Genomic DNA, 14,618 nt, shown 5'->3' with positions numbered 1-14,618 from the left:
AGGAACCACAGCTGGTTCCCGGCTGCCTCCCTCTTGCAGAGCCTTGGGCCTCGTACTCGATTTGTTAAATGAATGCGTGACTGTAAGAGCAGAAGGGGTGCAAGTCCCCGTGGGCCTGAGCAGAGAGGAGAGACCGTTCCTGAAAAAAATTGAGTTGGTTTCCCAATTTAGGTCTCCTGAGAGTCGATTAGGGCTCTCATTTTTGAAAGAAGAAAAAGCAAAAAACAGAACAAACAAACATCCCCAACCCAAACTGGCTTCCCAGTCACCACGGGAGAGAGCAGATTTCTGTTGCTATGCAGCATAGGTGAGCCAATACCTGCTGTGGGACCCTCAGACCCAGTCATTTGCACCAGCTTTGCCAACTCCTAGTGCTGTCTGTAGCACCACCTCCCGCCCTCACCATTCAACAATGAGGTGCTCATCTTCTGAAAGATAATTATGTAGGACAGATATGCGCAGCAGCTGGGGTGGCTACAGCACTTAACTCTCATCCACATGCTCCACATTTTGCTGAGCACTGAGACTCTGAAGCTACTGGAGGACACTTGGGTCACTGCGTGGTTTGGGGCAGCCTTTCAGGAAATCAATTTCACCAGAAGGTATTCCATACTCCAAAGATTTAATATCAGTAGGAAGCATTTGAGTTTTGAACTTTTTAACTATTCAAGAAAGCAGAAGGAGGATCCTGGCATACAAGGAGTGCCCTGTGTTCAACTGTGCCTGTTGTCTGCACCTGAGTTTGTCTTTTCAAGCTGTTGAGAAAGATAGGCTGGGGGCCAAGAATGAACAAGGAAACTTTTCCTGCTGGCTGCACTGTGGCCCTCAGTAATGCTCCCTGGCCCTTTCTAGGGACAGCTTGATCCCAGTGGCTGGCAACAGGGCCCCTCAGAGGGCAAGAGACACCCCTCCTGGTTCACCCCCAACACTCAGCTCCAGTTTTGCAGATTTCCCCGTTGACAGATGGTCACACAGCTGATCAGGGGAAGAAGGCCTTTTTTTTTGTATTTGATTCCTGCCAGTTTTATCAAAAACTGGTCACCTTGGCTAGTCCGTAAAGCAAAATGGTACAAAGCCCTCTTGCTGTAGATTGCTACATGGAGCTCATGAGCAAAAGGATGGAAGGCCCTTTGCCCTCCCAGGTGCTGTCTTTGGTCAGCAGGGTAGCATGCCGGGGAGTTCCTGATTCTCTAAGATAGTTTCCTGTATCAGGTAAAGGGGCCAAGAGGAGTGATGAGCTCCCCACACCACTGCCAGGCGCAGGCAGCTTCAGCAGTGCAGCGTGCTGGGACCTCGGCAGAGTGGCTGGTGAGAGCAGAGAAGAGGCTGGCAACATACAGGACTAGAGCTGCAGAAACGGACTGAGTCCTGGGGCTGGTCCACAAAGAGGCATGTTTCTCAAGAGCCTATACACCCAGGCATCACTAAGGATGCTCATTTCAGGAGGAGCTTAGCAGTGGGAAGTCCCAGCCCCCATGATGTAGGAAGCCAGGCAGATCAAACCATGGGAGCAGGGCCCCAGTTTGGTGGTACAGGGAACGGAGTCTAGCCCCTCAAGGAAGAGGATTGACCAAGGTTAGCTGGGAAGCTGGAGCCCAGCTAAGGGGATGAGGCAGGCATCAGAGCAAGATTCCATTCCACCAAAGAACAGCAAACTGACAGGAAACAGAGGCAGGCCAAATGCAGGACCAACTCAGAGGCTGAGGAAAGCTGGGGTTGCTGGCCAGCAGGTACAGGGAAGTCATCCCAGGCCGCTGTACCGCTGTTAAGTCAAGGCCACCCACTGGGAAGAAATGATACTGCTCTGCAGAGTCTCTGCAGAGGTCGGGACTGGCCACGCTGCTAGCACGCAGCACCTTGATGTACTTGGCCAAAAGGTGCCTTCTCCGGACTACCCAGTTAGAAAAGGCACTTTGGAGACAGACTCATACCAGGATGCATGATTTAGCAAATAGACAGCACAGACTTTATTTTAGCCCCTATGTGCCCCTGGCCTGGGTACCCTGGCATAGAATCATGTGTGGCAGCTGAGAGGTAGGTTCAGAAATGGACACAGTCAAATCAGTTGAATCTGTCAGATATCTATATCTATATCTATATCTATATCTATATCTATATCTATATCTGTATCTATATATATGTCTATATACATAGAAACTTTACTTCCATAGAAACTGGCCAAAGCAGGGCCCAGGCCTGGGGTCAGGGCTTCAATCAACAGGGAGAGATGGGTGTTCAATACCCAGAGTAGCCAGAAACTCAAGAGTCATATAAGTAAGAGCTTGGGAAAGTGCTACTGGACATCACCAGAGGAGACATAGCTGTGGCCATGCCCAAGAGGAACTCTCAGGCTTGGCATAGGATGTGGCAAGTAGAGGCAACCCCAGGCAGTAAGGGGCAATGATAAGAGAACCCAGGACTCAGGTGGTACTGGGCAGTGTGCACCCCAAGGTTGCTGGGTATTTGCTGCCAGTCTTGTGGGTGAGCCAGCCTAATTGCACTGGTCAAAGCCATAGAGGTGGGCAGTGGCAAGGAGCCTTAGGCTGAATGGGCTGACAGCCCATGTGCCTTGCTGTGTAAACACCTTTAAGCTGCCTGAGTCTTGGTTGTAATTTGATTAGCTATATGGGATTCTTTAAGCTCCATAAAGCACAATACTGTTGGACCATCCTTTTCCTCTGTTTTTTTTTTTTTTAACTTTTGCAATTATTCCAGCTGCATGCAAAGCTGTTGGTAGTTTTACAGCCTGGAATGACTATCTCTTGTGTAGGACAGAATCTTTGAAACATTAAACAATGATTAGGCAGGATCTGGGCCAAGGGATAATGGGGGTTCTGCAGGGGGTGGGGAAGGACCCAGCAGCTGGTGGCAGGCAATCCGGGGAGCTCTGATTCTATTTCATCACTACATTGACTTTCTTACCACAATTAAAAATAACAATGATTCACAGTTGTGCAATTATTTGTCATTCATCAGGATTTTGAAGGTGGCTCCAGGTAGCAGTGGGTGGTTAAAGAGGCTCAACTCATTGTTAGTGGGGACTGAAACACCACTGCTCACACAAGCACACACAAGCCCACGTGCCTATGTGGCTGCATATGCTGCTTATGCACGCACACTACTGCATAAGTGCACACACACAGGTCCGCATCCACCCACAAACATGCTCACAGACACACAATATACACATGAACACAGTGCTCACATGGATGCATTAACACATACATGTGTGCACACATGCACATACCCACTTGTACGCATGAATATGAACACATGGATATGCATGCAAGGCACACACACAACCATGTGTTACATGCATGTAATGCAATACACACGTACACAAGAAACATGTATGTGTGCACACATGAACAGAGTACTTGCATATACATGTAAAAAGATGTGAAGACATACACATGCACATACATGCACACTCACACAGGCATGCCAACTTCTCCCTATTTCACAGGGAATAGGAAGCTGCCTCCCTCTCACAAGGTGACCTAAAGCACGGCTGTCAACTGTTCAACTACCTCTCACCCAACAGAAGCCAGGAAGCCTCTAGGCAACCCATCTCTCCTTCTTACTGAAACCCCAGGCAAATCTCCAGGCAAAGCTCGAGGCTAGGACACAGACACACCCTTCTCTGAAGTTCCCTTTCTGTCTCCTAACTCACTGGTCCTGCTGCCCAACAGCTCTCTCTCCAGAGGGAATGGAGAAAAGGGATGAGGACAAAATTCAAATAAGCTGTTTGGAATCAGAGATCCATGGGGCACCAGAGACAAGCAGCCTGTTTAATGGTAAAGGCTGTAGGCTCCGAAATCAGACAGTCAAATCGCACCTCTGTAACTCTGGACAATTTCCTTAACTTCTCTGTGTCGGCCTCCTTGTTACATCAGGTGACATTGGTAATGGTCCACACCACCATCGTATGGCACTAATTTATGTGAAGTACTTAAAATAACTCTGGCACATACGAAGTGCTCAATGAGCTGGGGGTGCCTGGTCAGGACTCTTTCTATCTAGGGGCACTGGGGGTCACTTGAGTCTCAGGATCAGGCCTAGAGAAGTGGGGGTCAAACTCCAGCCCTGGCCAGAGGCAGCTAGCTGGGTGGTGCCTAGCTGGAAGCCTGAAAACCAGCCTGGGGAACCCTTCCTGGCCAAGCCTGCCTGCTGCCCCCAACAAAGTAGATGCAGGACCCCAGCCATCACTGTACCCAAGAGAGGGCCAAGGAGGCTCACCTACATTGGACCTGCCATTTTAGTGCATGTGGCGGTCATCCTGGCTCTGGTCTGCCCTCCCTGAGAAGCAATGGGGTGAGCTGGCTGTCAGGAGAGAACCAGAGAGGAGGTGCCCATGTTGATGCCTCCCAGGCTTCCAGGGGCAGGAGAGTAGAGGAGACACGAGGTCCAGGGCCAGCAGGCCTGGATGTGAATTCCTGTCCCAGCACTTCCTGACTATGTGGCCTTGGGCCTGGTCCCTTTTTTCCTTTTTAGACTCTCTGAGACTTAGCTGCCTCATCTATGAAATGGTGATGGTGACCACATCTACTTCCCTGGGAGATCATGACTATTCTTTTGTCAACAAAATTGATAGAGTGACTATGATGAGTGGCACACTGGGCTAGTTATTGTTGGGGTCTTGAGATGACCACGATCATGTTCCTGTCACACTGGTCACCTTGGCTAGTCTGACCTAAACTACTTACTGTAATTTAGTGAGTCAATAACCAGGTAAAATACAGCAGGATAAGGAGGAGCCAGGGTGCATGGGAGCACTGAGGCCAACCCCCTCATCCAGCTGGGGTGGTGCTGGGGGCAGAGCCATGGAGGAATTTCTGGAAACAGTGGTAGCAAAGCTGACTTTGGAAGTCTGGAGCTAAGCAAAGTGGGTGGGGGAGTGGAAGACATTCATTCCCAGCAAAGGAAGCAAACCAGGATGGGCTGGCTGTGGCCACCATATCCACATACAGTGCAGACAAGCAAGAAGAAGTGCACGCTGGACAAAGCGATGAGACTGCCTGTGCTGGAGGAAGTGGTCTTCTGTGGGAGTCAGAAGACCTGGGGCCCTAGCTCAGCTCTGCCATGCAAAGAAGTGGCACACTGGCAGGTTTCTGCCCAATGTACGTCCGCAGTTTCCTCCCAAGAGCCAGCTAGGATTAATTGGCTGACCTTGGGTTCTGCCCATCTGACGCTGTTGTCAGGAGGGACAGTTTCCTTCTGCCCATCTCTTGAGGCCCGCTGAGTTGTATGCCTTCTCCTGGCAACGGATATGGGAGGTTTCTAGCAAACGTGACCAGCGTGAAGACTGGGTCAATGAACAAAGGAGATCCCTGGCCTGGGAGACAGAGAAGATTCGATCCAGCCTTCAAGCACATGAAGTGCTGGGAAGCAGCCATTGCCTTGCTTGAAAGCGGCAGCAGGAGACAAGTGTCGGGCTGGATTCAGGTTGGGTGAGGCACTGCCAACCCAGAGCAGACAGACATCTCCAGGGCATGGGATTCTTAAAAGAATATTTGATATTACCATTGCTTTGATGTGCTTTTAATCACAAATTCAAATTAATTTTGAAATTTCAAGTGGCATAAAAGAAGGGTATGTGGTTTTTATGTTTATCAAAAGAGGACATGAGTTCAAAAAGGAAATAGAAATTGACTACAGCAAAGAAAACTTTTTTTTTTCCCCCAGAAATGGAAGTGGCTGAATTGTGAGATGGGGCGAGGGAACAGCTGGGACAGCTGGTGAGGGAGCCTGAGCGGGTTTGCGCTCACTGGGCACTCGCTCTGTGCCAGGCACGGGGATACCTGTGCCACATGAACAAGCTCCCGGAGTGCTTAGCCAGGCACTCGGCGCAAAGCACGTGGCCACCAAAAACCTGTTGAAGGACTGAAAGAATGAAGCAATGAATGCCAAGAGTCAAAGGCAGAGATGCCTCTATTGACTGAAAATCCTGGTGCTTCCCTCCCTCTGGAAGTCTGTAGAGGCTGAATCATGCAATCCCAGCTAAAGACGTTGGTCCACTGGGATTTGCTGAAAAGTGTGGTAATTGAAACCAGCAGGCTCAGAGCTGTGCTCCCACCATTTTCTTGATTTGACAAGGAGGATGAGGAGGGGAGGGAAACATGGCCTTCGAGCTGCAGAGCAGGCAGAGCCTGGCCACTACTGTCAGGAATGCTTGTAGAGGGTGGGTAATGCAGGGAGGCTCAGGGTTGATCATCTGACTCTGAGGATGGGAAGTGAGTTCAGACCAGCAAGAGAAACTTACCTTCTCCTCTGCACTCCACCCTACATTTATGCCATATCCCTGGGATACAACAGGGAAGCTCCAAGGACCCTGGCCCAGGAAGAAACACTCCACCCAGTGGTGCCCACAGCCAGAGGCTAGCTCTGGGGGAGCTGAGGCGGAGGCAGCTGTCCCGGGCTCCTCAGTTGCAGCACAGATGGAGGACAACAATTAGAACAGTGACTCACAAAGAATCAGAGTGCCCTGCAGCTATGCTAAAATGCAGGTTTCAGGCCTTGCCCCAGATCTACAGATTCAAAATTATTTCATTAAATCCATATTTATTGAACAACTACAAATACCAGGCACTATTCTAGGGGCTGGAGATGCTTCACGGGGCAAAATAAATGCCCCTGTCTTCTTGGAGCTTACACACTGGGGGAGGGAAATGTGCAAATAATTAGGGGAGAGTAAATGAGTGAGCATGGTATGTCAGATGGCATTTGGAGATACAGAGGAAAAGAAACAAGGGGTGGGGTGAGGAGTGACACGGAGGAGGGCTGTCCTTTAAATGGGGTGATTCACTGACAGCCCTAGTGAGAAGCAGGCATTTGAGTAAAGGCCTAAAGAGGAAAAGGAGCAAGTTGTGCAGATATGGAGCAGGGTGGGGGGAGGGAATAGAAAGAACATTCCAGATGGAGAAACCAGCAAGTACAAATGTCCTGAGGCCAGGGCATGCCTGGTATGAACCTCCACATTATTCAAAAAATAAAAATTTAGTAATATACAAACGGGGTCTTGCTATGTTGTCCAGCTGGTCTTGAATGCCTGGGCTCAAGTGATTCTCCTGCCTTGGCCTACCAAAGTGCTGGGATTACAGGCATGAGCCACCACATACTGCCAAATGTCCATATTTTTACCCAAGCTCAAACGCTAAAGTTTGAGACTGCTGCAGCAGAGTGACAGCGTGATAGATCGGAGCCAGCCCCTGAAAAAGTGGAGCTTGTTGAGGAAGTTGCTAAGGAGACAGAGAACAGGGATTCACGCTCCTACATAACGGCCACTTACAGAGCCTTCAGTCCCTAGCTTCTGAGTGAGAGCTAAAGGTCTAGAGAGGCTTGGAAGAAGAAAGCAGTGATTGACTGCCCTGTTCCTGTGTTTGAGGAAGCACAGGCCTGACCCAAAGCAAAGGTGTGGCCGAAGAGAGCTTGGGGAGACACGAGACGCCAGCATGCACGGAACTAGTAATAGAAACCTGGGAAGGAAGGTTTAGTAAGGAAGACATTCGGATGGCTCTGCACGGCTGCGTAATTTAGTTTTAAACACCAACATCCCTTCCATCATGTTATCTCATTCAAGCCTCCCAACAACCCCTGAGGTAGGAATTATACATCTCAATTTTACAGATAAGGAAAATAGGGTTCGCAGAGGTTAAGAACACACAGCTAGCACGAAGTCAGAAAGAGCTGGAACGGAAAAGCTGGCTGAATGCCAAATTCTGCCCTCTTCCCATCAAAACAGCTGTCTTTCAACAGTGGCTACTTGTCAGCTGTTATCATGATTATTGTTACTGTTGTTATTATTATCACTGTCATTTTAAGTCACCCTTGGCACCCAGAAGCTCACACAGAACTTTCACTCCGATTCCCTCACCTTATCCCCAGTGCCTCTGTGAGGCAGACAGGCAAGGCAGGGCCTGATGTCCCATCGCGGCACAGAAGAAAACCTAAGCCCAGAGACCCACGGCCAGAAAGCAGCAGAACCGAGCCTGGAAACCAAGTCTTAGAACATTTCATCCCCACTTTAGACTTATCTGCCGAACTCCTCATGGCAGAGACTAGGTCTGATCCGTCACCCCCTTCCTTCCCTTGGCCCAGGCTGGTACTACAGAAACGTTAGTTGAACCGAGCGGAGTTGGCCTGATTTGAAAAACATGAAAGTCTTGCGCGGAATGAGATGGCCAAGAGAAGCAGCCCCCAACATGAAGCCTGCACAGGGTCTGGCCACAGCTGCTTTCCTCCAAGTCAGGCTGAGGTCCGAGGGGCCTTTAGCCATGTCCTAAGGCCAGAGAGCCGCCACTTCCTCCAGGAGCTCACTCTAATGTCTCTTCTTCCCCTTTTGTGAGTTCAGCTCAGCCCGGGGTCAAGGAGCCCCATTCCTGGTTACCTCCCTGTCCCATTCCACATGGGAACTCTAGCCAGGGCCAGGCCCCTTCCCATCATGTCCGGCCTCCACTCTGGCCCTGTCGGCCATCAGGCACTGAGCCTGCTGCTATGCTTGACTCTAGGCACCCATCACCACAGCCATGTTACCTCCTGCTGCCTCCCTGTTCCCTCACAGGGCAGGAGAAAGACGACTCCTTTATTTTCAGAGGCAATCCTTGCTTCTGTGCCCTGGATCCCATCTTCCTCCTCAGAGGCCCTGCTCCAAACCCTGGCCTCAGGTGCCCACCTCCCCAGACCCATTAAATCACTAGAGGTAAAACCTGGGCCCTGAATGTCTTAAAAGCCCTCCAAGTGATTCTAATATGCACTCAGGGTCTTGAGAACAACCTACATTTAAGAAAAGAGAACTAGAACACAATAAAATACAATAGAATTGAACAGAACAGAACATAATATAATAGAAAATAGCAGAGTGCTTGGCACATTACAAGGGTAAGCATTGTTTCTTAAAAGTCATGTTCCCATCGTGTGTGTATGGGTGTGAGTGGGTGTGTCATCCTGGGTCATGATGTAACTTTATTTCTTACTGTAGAAGATGGTAATTTTTAATTTTTATTTTTGGAAAACATTGCTCCAGTTCCTGCCTGAGCTTGTGATTCTCCTCTACAGTCAAGAATCCTCGAGGAAAAATCTTCCCTCACTGCCTGCTCTTTATCTTCATCTGGCTTCGACAGCCCCCATCTCCAACATTCCACTAAAGCTTCTCGCTGAGGTTTCCCAGGTCTATCCCTTCCACACTCAGTGGCTTCTGCTCAGGTTCCTCATCCTTCCACCTGTCTGTGGGGTTGTGTGAATAGACAGTTCTCTTATTCCTGAAATTCTCTCTGTCCACAGAGACTGTGCTGTCTTCCAGATTCTCCCGAGCGTTCCTCCTCTCTCACCTGCTAACGCTCTTCCTCCCGACGCCTACATATCTTACCCTCAGTATTCTCTCAAGCTTCTAACTTCCTGTTCTTTCCACTTCCCTTTTGACTTCCTCTCCTTCCAGTCAATGGCTTTAAGTACTCCACGCATGAGACTCCAAATCCGTGTTCCCACATTTCCCCTCTGGGGCTCCTGCCACGCAGTTTGCTGGCTTATGTGCCTGCCTCCTGGAAATGGGTTAGAACTCAGGGAGGGTAATAGTGACAGGGATCAATTCACAGTCACACATGATGTGACCACTGCAGGCAGGCGAGGCAAGCAAAGGAGGATTTATCAACTGCATTTTCCAGAGAGAGAGAAACAGACTCTGAGAGGCTGAGGGACTTTTCCATGGTCACTTATCATCCATGGTGGAGAGGGTTCCAGAATCTATGACTTCAGGCTTTAATCCAGAGCTCTGGCTCTTAACACTATGCACTGGACACCGAATACGTTCAAAAGTGAAGCCACATGTTATTCCTGAAACTAAAGCTTCTCTAACAGACCTGTGAATCATTAGGAATGCTTTCTAAGGCCAGTCTCAGTGGCTCATGCCTGTAATCCCAACATTTGGGAGGGCGAGGCAGGAGGATTGCTTGAGTCCAGGAGTTTGAGACCTGCCTGCCCAACATAGTGAGACTTCATCTCTACAAAAATTACAAAACATTAGCCAGGGATGGTGGATGCAACTGTAGTCCTAGCTACTCGGGAGGCTAAGGTGGGAGGATTGCTTGAGCCTAGGAGGTCGAGGCTGCAGTGAGCTGTGATCGTGCCACTGCATTCCAGAGTGGGCAACAGAGCAAGACCCTATCTCAAAAAAAATCAAAATTAAAAAAAAGAATGCTTTTTAAAACAGCGATGTCTAGAACCCTCTTCGAACTCACTGAATTAGAATCTCCTAGAAGAGCTGTTTGTTTTAACTTAATATTTTGAAGTAATTATAGATTCACAAAATTGTACAAGAAGTTTTCATGTGCTCCTCACCCAGTATTCCCCAATGGTAACGTTGTACACAACCACAGCACAATATCAAAACCAGGCCACTGACACGGCTACAATCCACAGAGCTTGTTCAGCTTTCTCCTTATACAGGCAGGCACTGGTTTGGGTGTGCATATATAGCTTGATGCAGTTGTGATGACAAGTACAGCTTTGTGTAACCAATACCACAATCAAGATAGTTTACTGAACCATCACCACAACGCTCTAGAGCTTTGGTTTTGAAAGTTCTTGGGTGCTGCTCATCTGCATCCCTGATGATGGACTACTGCACCAGGGCATTGCTCCTGCTGCCTGCCTCTTCTGGGGCAATGCACCGCCACCCTCTAAATCACCCTGGCTTGAAACTCTGAGCTGTCATTGACCTCCCCGCTGTTGGCCTGCCTGCCCATGGCTTCTCAGTCAAATGGTCCAACAGATTTTTCCTTCATAATACCTCTCAGGCCCATAACTTGTCCCTGACTTCAGGCCTCTTGACTTCTCTCTACTGCTGCAATAGCCTTCTCATCCATTTCCCTTCTTCAAGATGCCCCAGCCAATATCATAACGCATGCCCAAATTCCTCCATTGCCCAGCTCTGACCCCGTCATTCCTCTGACCAAAAGCTTTAGACAGTTATTGCCATTTACAAAATAAAGTTCAAACTCTTTAAGTTCAAATAGGAAATCCTCTATATCTGATTCACTTTCCTTATCTAAATTTCTCAAACTCAATATCAGCCTTTTCCATATGGCTTATAGTCCAAATGGTATCCTTAAGGACATGATAAGGTTCTCACCATAGGGAAGAAATGAAAGGCTCTGAGATTTCTTCCTCCTAGTGCTCCATTCTCTTCTCTCTTGTTATGTGAGAAGTTGTGCCTCTTGCTTGGGGGATGTTTTCATCCTCGAATGCTGGTTCTTCCATGCTGTGCCTCCTTACAATGTAAGACGTGAGGAGGATCAGCAGGCCGAGGTGAAGTCCAGGGATAGAGTGTGTGGGGCAGGCTAGTCAGGCTGTCTGGCGTTAGTCACTAGGGGATGGGAGTTTTCTTAGGCCTTAGTTTTTTGGGTCCCAGGCTAGATGATGGTAGGCAGCCATCAGAGACAGGAGCTGAGCCCTTCCTGTCTCCCTCATGATACACAATTACCTTTAAGACTATGTTGCCTGTTTGCATCCTTGATGCCTTTTCCTTTCTTCATGTCCACAGAACAATGAGAATCAAATGATTCTCCAGCAGTGCCCTTCAGAAATTTCTAAAATCCCCTCACAGCACTGCTCCCACGCTTCTTACCATATGATGATAAAATGAAAATGAAGATTCGCTTTCTCAGATTAAATACGTTTCAATTATCCAATGTGTTTCAGCTTTAATTGATAACAAATCACAAATTGCCCATCTGAACTTCTCATTACAGCAACTGATTCACTAGGAAATTTACTACCTGACACCAGAGAAAGCTCAAAAGATAACACAAGCTCAGTGTTTCTGTGACACAGCGACCGAGAAGTCTATTTTGAGAAATCATGCATTATCAGAAGTACATTCATATAAATGGTCCTGTCAAGAACACTGGTTTTTCAGCTGTCTCCAAATGTGGTCTTTAAGTCTAGAATGGTATATGATGGCACATGGGGGTGCAAAGAACCAGAGACCAAGAAATGTGCACCAGGGAGAAGAGGTGGCTGGTAGTGCTGGAGAAAGAGAGTTAGTGATGTCATGGCCTCAATGAGGTGTTTGCAGGCCACCCAGGGCCTGGCTAAGGACAGATGAAACAGGGAACAGGGGATCCAGCAAAGAGGCTAGACATTTGACAGGTGTGCTGCTGTCACTGTGTTACATGTCCACTCCCATCCCCATCATCACCACCACCACAACCTCCATCACCACCAGCACCATCATCACCACCACCACTGCTAACATAACACCAGTGAACAATCTTCCAGGCAGAGGCTGAGGAACCCTACTAGGTGAAATGATGCATCATGGAAAAGAGTCACTGGACATGTTCACTGTGTACATGGTAGGGTAGGAGGTCAGGGCCTTCTATCTTATCATATTGCACTGGAATATGGGAGGGGAGAGTAGGCAGCCAGTGAGAAAAAGCCTAAGGACCAGACCCCTCTGGGATGCAGAGGCCGTGCTCAGATGCAGTGAACCTTCCGAAGCAGTGGCCACCATGAATTTCTCATCTATACTCCAGAGAAAAAGCAGCCACAGACAGCCTTGAGCAAATGTGAACCCCGATGTTGAACCATCGGCTTCGATGTCAGCCAGGAAGCAGGGCTTGGGCCTTGGGAAGCTCTGACACTCACCGTTACTGCTGTTGTCATCCACCAGGATGATCTCCTTGAGCAGATGCGGGGGCGTGCGTTCGATGGCTGAGTGGATGGAGCGCAGCAGCACCGAAAGTGCTTCATTGACGAAGATGAACACGATGCTCACCTCCGGCAGGCTGTCAGGAAACGAGAGGTTACGGCACCTGCAAAGAATAGCCAAGCACTTAGATTTGCTAGTCACCTCAGGAGCTGACCCACCCCGTGTCCTGGCTCCAGCTTTGCTGGAGGGCTCAGGAGTCCAGATTCTTCCAAGGGCCCCTTCTTTGATGCACTTAAGATGAGCCCTAAATGTCCAGCAGTAAGGCCCACAAGCATTGAAACCAGTTCACCCCACACCTGAGTTGAATTTGTCAGTGACTATGCCAGCTGAACAGTAATGCCATGAGCACTTAGGACAGCACATGGTAGCTGGCAGGTAGTCCCCGATTGTTTACTAGAAGAATGACTTAATGTTTCTAAATCCAGTAGAATGGGAAATGTAACCAAAGTCAATTTGTAGTATTTCCAAAATGGCAGCCAACACCTAGGTGAGGCCAGACCTCAGGCACCCAGCCTCGGGAGACAAAGATGCCTCCTCCCAGAGGCTTCTACTGCCAGAATCTACTTCCCTTCACTCCAGAAGGCATACTGCCTGCGACTTCTCCTGCTTCTCGCTCATCACAGAAATCCAGTTTCCAGAACAGGGCTGGAGCTAGAAACAGTCTCAACATGAGGAAAAAGTAGAAGGACCAGGTCCAACCTCATTTCACAGATGGGGAGACTGAGGCTCAAAGAGGTTGAGTTCCCACCTATGGCTGCATTCTCAGTCAGCTACCATGACAGAATCCCAACTCTGGTCCTCTGACACCTGCACCAGGATCTCTCCTTGAAGGAGAAATGGCCATGAAAGAGAATGCCCCTAACTGGCCCATTTCCCCCTAGCTCTGCTGAAACCCTGAAGCCATTTGGTGGTCTCTTGAGGACTTGAGGTATTCCCCATATGAAGAGGAACACAGTTCTGAAATCAGACCCCATGAGAGGCCAGACAATGGAAAGTGCCATGGCTCCTGAGGGTAGTTCCCTCCTCCGCAAGCATAGTCTCTATGGGCAGGAGACCACTGCTGGTGCCCTTCCCTGCCTGACACTAAATGCTGTTCTAGAAGGCACTAAGCTCCCATTTTCCGTGTAGATGAATGAAAGAATGGAGCAGCAATCACAGGCCTGTCCCAGGCCCTGGGTTTGGAGAGGAGGGTTCCCACTGAAGGCTCCAGGGGTTTAGGGCTGGTGACCATGTTCCATTGCTCCAGAGTGGGAGGTGCAGCCAGGTCAGAACACGCAATAATGAGCATAATTGCACGAGGCTTCTGCTCGTCAGTAATTAAAGTGTTGCAGAATAGGAATGGGCCTGCTCTTCTTTAATGAGGAAGGCTGCAGGATAACCAGCATTGAGCAATTTGGAGAAATCACCGTGGGGCCCCAGCCTGCTTAAGAGCATGAGATTAATAAACTAAGATCAGTGTCTCTATGGTTACCAGAAATTTACAGAAACTTTTCCCATTCTATTTCCAGCTCTCCTTCTCTCTCGCCAGAGAGGAATGAGGGAAAGAAAGAGTTGAGTCTTTTCCCAAATCTACTTCGTACTTGTGATTTTAATAAAACCAAGTTAATAGATTGGTGTAGAATTCATTTGTTCGTGCATTTAATGGAATAGATATATATTGAATATCTTCCTCTAGGCAGGTAGTCTTACAGGCACTGAGGGTACAGCAGGAAGTGGACATAGTCCCACAGTCCCTGTCCTTATGGAGCTTATGCTTTGACAGAGAAACAGATAAATATGGAAGAAAAAATACAATTTCATATAAGTGCTAAGATGAAAAGAAACTCTAGGCAAGAGAACGGGATGGTACCCTGGCAGCTGTTGTACGAGGAGTGGTCAGGAAGGACTCTCTGAGGAAGAGAGGTTGGATCAG

General features: G+C 48.7%; 1 protein-coding gene across 3 annotated transcripts in view; it reads right to left on the bottom strand.

Annotated features, from left to right (window-relative positions):
• GALNT18 (polypeptide N-acetylgalactosaminyltransferase 18) overlaps positions 1-14,618 on the bottom strand; it is a 365,529-nt gene that overhangs the window by 150,203 nt on the left and 200,708 nt on the right. For all 3 annotated transcript variants that reach the window (XM_050757416.1, XM_050757417.1, XM_050757418.1), the window contains exon 3: positions 12,643-12,809. In XM_050757416.1, the coding sequence (XP_050613373.1) occupies positions 12,643-12,809 (167 nt within the window). The remainder of the gene's footprint in view (positions 1-12,642; positions 12,810-14,618) is intronic.

Source organism: Macaca thibetana, chromosome 14, assembly GCF_024542745.1.
Source record: "Macaca thibetana thibetana isolate TM-01 chromosome 14, ASM2454274v1, whole genome shotgun sequence".
In the NCBI taxonomy this organism is placed as follows: Eukaryota; Metazoa; Chordata; class Mammalia; order Primates; family Cercopithecidae; genus Macaca; species Macaca thibetana.
This window is presented reverse-complemented; position numbering and strand designations above follow the sequence as displayed.